The sequence below is a fragment of the Bufo bufo genome, chromosome 5, assembly GCF_905171765.1.
Source record: "Bufo bufo chromosome 5, aBufBuf1.1, whole genome shotgun sequence".
NCBI classification, from domain to species: Eukaryota; Metazoa; Chordata; class Amphibia; order Anura; family Bufonidae; genus Bufo; species Bufo bufo.
The window spans coordinates 564,042,099-564,052,055 of NC_053393.1; the positions used below are offsets into that span (position 1 = coordinate 564,042,099).

General features: G+C 45.4%; 1 protein-coding gene across 1 annotated transcript in view; it reads left to right on the forward strand.

The window, feature by feature from the left end:
• Positions 1–2,496, forward strand: part of LOC121000939 — a 30,244-nt gene extending 27,748 nt beyond the window's left edge. The window contains exon 18 of the mRNA XM_040431756.1: positions 2,130–2,496. Coding sequence (XP_040287690.1) covers positions 2,130–2,305 — 176 coding nt within the window. The 3' untranslated portion in view covers positions 2,306–2,496. The remainder of the gene's footprint in view (positions 1–2,129) is intronic.
• Positions 2,497–9,957: the final 7,461 nt, after the last annotated feature.

Below are 9,957 nucleotides of genomic sequence, written 5' to 3' on the forward strand. Positions count from 1 at the left end.
GCTGGGGAGGTGGGACAGCATGGACATCATCAGCTTCTGATCATGGATCTTTCAGGAAGTGCTGGATGGTTGGGAGTGTTCCCTCCCTTACCTACCAATAGGTTGGGGGGAGTGATGAGAAGACAAAGTGAAGAAGTTGGGTGTAGTAGTTGTTGCTGTTTTTTACTGGAAGGGTCAGGATCTGAGCTGAGGCCAGATCCTGGGACCATGTGTGAGGATCTCCTGATCAGGGAGATGTTTTGAGGCCGTCCCTGAGATATTGTGTTGGATTGGATTAAAAATAAGTGTTGAGCTCCATCTGGATCGTCTGGCTGCCGTATGAAGGAACCTTAAAACTACGCCCCGTATATAGCTCTGTGTACGGTACAGTACAGCACTGTGTATAGTGTATGGCTCTGTGTACGGTATAGCACTGTGTATAGTGTATGGCTCTGTGTACGGTACAGTATAGCTCTGTGTACAGTACAGCACTGTGTATAGTATAGCACTGTGTATAGTGTATGGCTCTGTGTACGGTATAGCACTGTGTATAGTGTATGGCTCTGTGTACAGTATAGCACTGTGTATAGTGTATGGCTCTGTGTACGGTATAGCACTGTGTATAGTGTATGGCTCTGTGTACAGTATAGCACTGTGTATAGTGTATGGCTCTGTGTACGGTACAGTATAGCACTGTATAGCGGATGGCTCTGTGTACGGTACAGTATAGCTCTGTGTACAGTACAGCACTGTGTATAGTATAGCACTGTGTATAGTGTATGGCTCTGTGTACGGTATAGCACTGTGTATAGTGTATGGCTCTGTGTACGGTACAGTATAGCACTGTGTATAGTGTATGGCTCTGTGTACGGTATAGCACTGTGTATAGTGTATGGCTCTGTGTACGGTACAGTATAGCACTGTATAGCGGATGGCTCTGTGTACGGTACAGTATAGCTCTGTGTACGGTACAGTACAGCACTGTGTATAGTATAGCACTGTGTATAGTGTATGGCTCTGTGTACGGTACAGTATAGCTCTGTGTACAGTACAGCACTGTGTATAGTATAGCACTGTGTATAGTGTATGGCTCTGTGTACGGTATAGCACTGTGTATAGTGTATGGCTCTGTGTACAGTATAGCACTGTGTATAGTGTATGGCTCTGTGTACGGTATAGCACTGTGTATAGTGTATGGCTCTGTGTACAGTATAGCACTGTGTATAGTATAGCACTGTGTATAGTGTATGGCTCTGTGTACGGTACAGTATAGCACTGTGTATAGTGTATGGCTCTGTGTACGGTATAGCACTGTGTATAGTGTATGGCTCTGTGTACAGTATAGCACTGTGTATAGTGTATGGCTCTGTGTACGGTACAGTATAGCACTGTATAGCGGATGGCTCTGTGTACGGTACAGTATAGCTCTGTGTACAGTACAGCACTGTGTATAGTATAGCACTGTGTATAGTGTATGGCTCTGTGTATGGTATAGCACTGTGTATAGTGTATGGCTCTGTGTACAGTATAGCACTGTATAGCGGATGGCTCTGTGTACGGTACAGTATAGCTCTGTGTACAGTACAGCACTGTGTATAGTATAGCACTGTGTATAGTGTATGGCTCTGTGTACGGTATAGCACTGTGTATAGTGTATGGCTCTGTGTACAGTATAGCACTGTGTATAGTGTATGGCTCTGTGTACGGTATAGCACTGTGTATAGTGTATGGCTCTGTGTACAGTATAGCACTGTGTATAGTATAGCACTGTGTATAGTGTATGGCTCTGTGTACGGTATAGCACTGTGTATAGTGTATGGCTCTGTGTACGGTACAGTATAGCACTGTGTATAGTGTATGGCTCTGTGTACGGTACAGTATAGCACTGTGTATAGTGTATGGCTCTGTGTACGGTATAGCACTGTGTATAGTGTATGGCTCTGTGTACGGTACAGTATAGCACTGTATAGCGGATGGCTCTGTGTACGGTACAGTATAGCACTGTATAGCGGATGGCTCTGTGTACGGTACAGTATAGCACTATATAGCGGATGGCTCTGTGTACAGTACAGTATAGCTCTGTGTACGGTACAGTATGGCTCCCTGTGCTTTCTCACCTCTGATTACCGGTTTTGTCTCCTCCTCGGCAGGTCTGCGCTTCCTCAGGCACACGTCCATCGTGCAGCTGAGTCTTGACGGTTCGGGGATCACTCTCCAGGGAGTTTCTGATCTGATGAGCGTCTGTCCCACCATCACTAGTGTAAGAGCCAGCAACCTGAGGCTGATTCCTACTGAGCAGGTGTCTGAAGAGGAGGATGGGAGCTGAGCTTTCCTCCATGATGAGGTCATCGGTAGATTCCTTCTCAGGTGTTGTGTAGTGTCAGACTTGTGATCTCATCACCCAGGTACTGATCTGGGGTGGGCAGCAGGAGACTCTAGAGCAGATGTTTTACTTTTCAGGTCAGAGGATTTATTTTATCGCACCATCTACAGTGTCCAATAAAACATTTTTATGAATCTGTGTTATTGTGGATGTCAATCAAACTGCAGAGTGAGGTGCTGATCCTGGTCTGGGTCCATCTTCTGGAAGCCTCCTCTCCAGACAGGACCATCTTCCTGTCTGCTGCGGCACTAGCACCAAGCGTGAAGAACGCCTGAAGAGGTTTAAGGCAGATTAGTGTCTCTATAAAGGAGCTCAGTGCCCTTGGTCTCTGTTCTGTGTCATTATTATGAGAGAAGTAAAGATGGGAGCTAGAGCTTGCGATATAGCAGCAAAGTGCAACATACAATAGCGTAGAGATAGCTCGGTAGAAGACTTGGTGATAAGAAGATGTAATGTAGAAAGAAGGTAGAACACACCAGAGCATGGACACCACTCAGGAGAAGATTTGATGATGAGAGTATGTGACATAGTAAGAAGGTAAGACATACGTGACCATGGAGGCAGCTCAGGAGAAGACTTGAGAGCATGTGATGTAGTAAGAATATAGAACACACCAGACCATGGATGAATCTCAGGAGAAGACTTGATGAGAGCATGTGATGTAGTAAGAATATAGAACACACCAGACCATGGATGAAGCTGAGGAGAAGACTTGGTGATGAGAGGTTGTGAGAAAGGTAGAATATACCAGAACATGAAGGCTGCTCAGGAGACAACTTGGTGATGAGAGCACGTGATGTAGGATCAAGGTAGAATACACCAGAGCATGGAGGCAGCTCAGGAGAAGACTTGAGAGCATGTGATGTAGTAAGAATATAGAACACACCAGACCATGGATGAATCTCAGGAGAAGACTTGATGAGAGCATGTGATGTAGTAAGAATATAGAACACACCAGACCATGGATGAAGCTGAGGAGAAGACTTGGTGATGAGAGGTTGTGAGAAAGGTAGAATATACCAGAACATGAAGGCTGCTCAGGAGACAACTTGGTGATGAGAGCACGTGATGTAGGATCAAGGTAGAATACACCAGAGCATGGAGGCAGCTCAGTAGAAGAATGGATGATGAGAGGTTGTGAGGCAGGAAGAAGGTAGAATTTACCAGGGCATAGAAGCAGTTCAGAAGACTTAATGATGAGAACTTGTAAAATCTACCAAAGTGTAGAGGCAGCTCAAGAGGAGATTTGGTGTTGAGGGGTTGTGATGTAGGAAGAAGCAGTGGTTGTTGTTGCACATGATTAGAGCGGGAGTTATTTTTTTGTTCTTTGTATGTTTCTAACTAGGCAAATGAAAGGACTTTACCATGCACTTACTTTATCTCCAGTTGCTGGTTTCTCAGATTTCACTGAGGGTCACATGACCTGTGATGTCAGCTTCTCTCCCTGCTCTGATGATGTTTCGTGCACAAGCCTGAAAGAGCAGATGTGTGTCTGTACAGGAGACATCACAGTGCTGGCCACGCCCCCTGAACTGCCTTCTGCTGCTGTCTGCGCTCTCCCTGGATTCTTAACCCCTTCAGCTGCACAGACTCAGGGCTGAAGGCTTTATTGAGCAGCTGCAGGCAGTGAGGAGACCAATGCTGGGCACAAGAGCTGACAGACTAGAGGAGTTCTGCACAATAACAGGTAGGGGGAAGATCCTGTGTGTATCAGCAGTGTCATTGTACAGCTGGGACTTGTAGTCCTACACATACAACATGCTGCAGAGTCTCCCAGCAGGCAGACATGTCACTCAGGGCAGCACTTGTATTCACTCCCTTTCCAGAGCGGGGGAGGAGCGGAGATTGTTGTTATTGCATGTAAACAAAGAGCCAGAAGAGAACCAGGAAAATGAGGAAATGGATAAAAAAATAATTTTACCTAAAACTTAGCTCAGTTATATATTGCTGCCCCCCAGATTTACAGTGCTATATATTTTTTTCATAACTTGGACAACCCCTTTAAGAGGACAAATGACTGATGGATCTCTGATGTGAGATCCAAGAACTGTCCCCAGGATCCTATGATCTTATTTTTATTCAGGGTTGACAGTAAAGGAGTTGGACTTCTTGTGGTGCAGATGTCACAGGTCATTATACCCACCATTTCTGAAGTCCAGTTCCCTTATAATGCAGAAACCACAAAAGAAGAAGGTCAACCTGCCGACCATTGTCAGCTTTTCAAATGAAGAAAGCAAGGAAAGGTAAGGGGAAAGGGTTAAAAGGAAATCAATGTAAATAACAAAGTCAACTGAAACCTGACACTGCAACCAGTAAAGTGGCTATAACATAAGCCCAAAACGGTCTCCTCCTGTACTATAAAGCACAGCACCCCTGCTGATCCCCGGGGTTCAAAATGGCACATGGCGCACACAACCCCCCCATTAAGTCACCAGCAAGAGTTACACCATGGTCACCAGCAGGCCTCCCAACATTCGACAGGACTGAAGCACAAAACAATCATGTATGGACTGGGACTGTTAACACATCTTGGTAATCAATCATTCCCAACATGCAAAAAACATTCTCACGTGTGTTTCTTTCCTGGGGAGGCCACCACCTGGTCCATCTTCATTAGCAATGATTGCTTCTCGAGCAACCGTTTGAATGGCGGGCTGTAGGGTCTATCCAGATGTGGAGGATAGTCTTAGTTCCGGCAGCCACCACCTGGAGGACATCCAGTAACGTTGGGATCAATCTACCCGAATACGGCCCCGATAGGGCCCAGTGGTGCTGCCGAAGCTGCATGACTAGTGGTAAATGTGTGCGTTCTGCACCAAAATGATTGTGTTCTGTTGGGGCAAAGCTCCCTGTGATTGTCGGGGTCCCATGTGGATGTATGAGCGCTCGGAGAGCGGACACGGACACCCTGCTGGATCAGGTTCTCTCCTTTATTACACACAAGCAGACATCTTTATAACACTACAGATAATCATAGACAAATCTGGCCCCCGCCGAGGGGGTGGAAAGCAAAACTAGTGATTTGATTGGTTATTCATAAAAGGCAATACTTCCGCACCATAGCAACACAATTCTAATAATGAAAACGTTTCTGCAAAGTTAACATTCTCCAGCAGCGCATCCTGCATAGCGCTCTCCTGTCTGTCAGACCGATGAGGAGGCGGCCACCTTGGTCTATATACACAGAGACTCCCTACGTCCTGCCAGCTGGCTCATTCATGGAAGAAGTACTCCTCACAATCACCGGACATGTCCACAATACTAAATACCCGCCTCTGCAGTCGCTCAATATGTACTGGGCTGATATGTGCCTGGTGATAATTCTGTAGGGTCCTTTCTCTATAGGGACTTGAGGGTAGGTAGTGAAGACCAGCAGTGGACTATCCTTAAGCCATTTAGACATGGCCGCCCCTGGTGGTGTAGCCTAGAAGGGCCGGGGTATGTCTGACAGAGTCATGGAACACCCGGCTCCATTCCCAGGGTGTCAGAGCTTGGAGATGAGGGAATAGCGCTATATTCGGATATTTCAGCTTGAGCTCTTCTAGAGACGACATCTTACAGGTCGTGATATATACTAAATGGCCAGTCGTGGTGATCCCTCCTCTACGCCACAAGACCCTATGTGGATTGACCAGGAGAGACATGCAGCCAGCCATAGAGGTCTACATTCTTCAGCTTCGGGACCCCCCAATGAGGAAGATGGAGACGGGGCGACTGGCTATAAACGCCTGTTCCTGCAACCTATTGGAGAATCAGAAGTCAGATATATCCATCAGCGGCATCAATATCAGATCAGCGGGCAGGCTGATCAGCAGTTTGAAGAGAACGCAGAGCTTATATGAGCACAGCCACCTCGTCCCTGTGTCCTGCTCACCGTCATAACAGCAGTGTAATTACAGCGACGCCGTCCTATTCACTTCTGTGGACGGCTCCTTCCTATTCACTTCCATGGACGGCTCCTTCCTTATTCACTTCCGTGGACGGCTCCTTCCTTATTCACTTCCGTGGACGGCTCCTTCCTTATTCTCTTCTGTGGACGGCTCCTTCCTTATTCGCTTCTGTGGACGGCTCCTTCCTTATTCCCTTCAGTGGACGGCTCCTTCCTATTTCACTTCTGTGGACGGCTCCTTCCTTATTCACTTCTGTGGACGGCTCCTTCCTTATTCACTTCTGTGGACGGCTCCTTCCTTATTCACTTCTGTGGACGGCTCCTTCCTTATTCACTTCTGTGGACGGCTCCTTCCTTATTCACTTCTGTGGACGGCTCCTTCCCGTTCACTTCTGTGGACGGCTCCTTCCCGTTCACTTCTGTGGACGGCACCTTCCTCTTTCACTTCTGTGGACGGCTCCTTCCTCTTTCACTTCTGTGGACGGCTCCTTCCCGTTCACTTCTGTGGACGGCTCCTTCCCGTTCACTTCTGTGGACGGCTCCTTCCCGTTCACTTCTGTGGACGGCTCCTTCCCGTTCACTTCTGTGGACGGCTCCTTCCCGTTCACTTCTGTGGACGGCTCCTTCCCGTTCACTTCTGTGGACGCTCCTTCCCGTTCACTTCTGTGGACCGCTCCTTCCCGTTCACTTCTGTGGACGGCTCCTTCCCGTTCACTTCTGTGGACGGCTCCTTCCCGTTCACTTCTGTGGACGGCTCCTTCCCGTTCACTTCTGTGGACGGCTCCTTCCCGTTCACTTCTGTGGACGGCTCCTTCCTTATTCGCTTCAGTGGACGGCTCCTTCCTAGTTCGCTTCAGTGGACGGCTCCTTCCTAGTTCGCTTCAGTGGACGGCTCCTTCCTAGTTCACTTCTGTGGACGGCTCCTTCCTTGTTCACTTCTGTGGACGGCTCCTTCCTTGTTCACTTCTGTGGACGGCTCCTTCCCGTTCACTTCTGTGGACGGCTCCTTCCCGTTCACTTCAGTGGGACAGCTCTTTCTTTCTTCACTTCTATGGACGGCTCCTTCCTATTCACTTCTATACGATTACAGTGATACCACATTTATATAGTTTTATGGGTTTTGTATTTACAGTGTTCCCTATGAGATAAAACTGACCTGTTCCCTTCATTCTCCGGGTCAGTACGATTACAGAGATACCACATTTATATAGTTTTATGGGTTTTGTTTTTACAGCGTTCCCTATGAGATAAAACTGACCTGTTCCCTTCATTCTCGGGGTCAGTACGATTACAGTGATACCACATTTATATAGTTTTATGGGTTTTGTTTTTACAGCGTTCCCTATGAGATAAAACTGACCTGTTCTCTTCATTCTCCGGGTCAGTACGATTACAGTGATACCACATTTATATAGTTTTATGGGTTTTGTTTTTACAGCGTTCCCTATGAGATAAAACTGACCTGTTCTCTTCATTCTCCGGTCAGTACGATTACAGTGATACCACATTTATATAGTTTTATGGGTTTTGTTTTTACACCGTTCCCTATGAGATAAAACTGACCTGTTCTCTTCATTCTCCGGTCAGTACGATTACAGTGATACCACATTTATATAGTTTTATGGGTTTTGTGTTTACAGCGTTCCCTATGAGATAAAACTGACCTGTTCTCTTCATTCTCCGGTCAGTACGATTACAGTGATACCACATTTATATAGTTTTATGGGTTGTATTTTTACAGTGTTCCCTATGAGATAAAACTGACCTGTTTCCCTCATTCTCCGGTCAGTACGATTACAGCGATACCACATTTATATAGTTTTATGGGTGTTGTTTTTACAACATTCCCTATGAGATAAAACTGACCTGTTCTCTTCATTCTCCGGGTCAGTACGATTACAGTGATACCACATTTATACAGTTTTATGGGTTTTGTGTTTACAGTGTTCCCTATGAGATAAAACGGACCTGTTCTCCTCATTCTCCGGTCAGTACGATTACAGTGATACCACATTTATATAGTTTTATAGGTTTTGTATTTACAGCGTTCCCTATGAGATAAAACTGACCTGTTCTCCTCATTCTCCGGTCAGTACGATTACAGTGATACCACATTTATATAGTTTTATGTGTTTTGTTATTACAGCGTTCCCTATGAGATAAAACTGACCTGTTCCCTTCATTCTCCGGTCAGTACGATTACAATGACACCACATTTATATAGTTTTATGGATTTTGTTTTTACAGCGTTCCCTATGAGATAAAACTGACGTGTTCTCCTCATTCTCCGGGTCAGTACGATTACAGTGATACCACATTTATATAGTTTTATGGGTTTTGTGTTTACAGCGTTCCCTATGAGATAAAACTGACGTGTTCTCCTCATTCTCCGGGTCAGTACGATTACAGTGATACCACATTTATATAGTTTTATGGATTTTGTTTTTACAGCGTTCCCTATGAGATAAAACTGACCTGTTCTCTTTATTCTCCGGTCAGTACGATTACAGTGATACCACATTTATATCGTTTTATAGGTTTTGTATTTACAGCGTTCCCTATGAGATAAAATTGACCTGTTCTCTTCATTCTCGGGGTCAGTACGATTACAGTGATACCACATTTATATAGTTTTATGGGTTTTGTTTTTACAGCGTTCCCTATGAGATAAAACTGACCTGTTCTCTTCATTCTCCGGTCAGTACGATTACAGTGATACCACATTTATATAGTTTTATGGGTTTTGTTTTTACAGCGTTCCCTATGAGATAAAACTGACCTGTTCTCTTCATTCTCCGGTCAGTACGATTACAGAGATAAAAACACAGAAATATAGGTGGCAATTCTGGGGGAGCTGCTCAGCCCCAAACACTGTAGCGTGTTTTTCATTGGGGGAGCAGCCCCACCGCATGTGGACCGCAGCAAACGACTATCCCCAGCAAAAAATGCATACAATGGAGGATGTCGGCGCGGTCCACATGCACCACAAAGGCATCCTACACAAAACGGAGCATTGTGCGGATGTAAATATAATCATATAAATCACAGAAAAAATGCACCAAACGGATATGCCACTGACTATACTGGCTAGTCATAAATGCAGATATTAAAAGCGGAGACTTTTGCCAATATATTCCTGTCAGGAAAATATCGGAGCCCATCATTGCACCACGTCACGGTCTCTCAGCATGGCAAGGGTCCTACCACTACGCTAACTATGGTATGAACAAGGTCTGAAGGGGATGTAATCCAGCTGTGAGCTGTCACCTTCAGACCTTGTTCACACCATAGTTAGCGTAGTGGTAGGACCCTTGCCATGCTGAGAGACCGTGACGTGGTGCAATGATGGGCTCCGATATTTTCCTGACAGGAATATATTGGCAAAAGTCTCCGCTTTTAATATCTGCATTTATGACTAGCCAGTATAGTCAGTGGCATATCCGTTTGGTGCATTTTTTCTGTGATTTATACGATTACAGTGATACCACATTTATATAGTTTTATGGGTTTTGTTTTTACAGCGTTCCCTATGAGATAAAACTGACCTGTTCTCTCCATTCTCCGGGTCAGTACGATTACAGTGATACCACATTTATATAGTTTTATGGGTTTTGTATTTACAGCGTTCCCTATGAGATAAAACTGACCTGATCTCTTCATTCTCCGGGTCAGTACGATTACAGTGATATCACATTTATATAGTTTT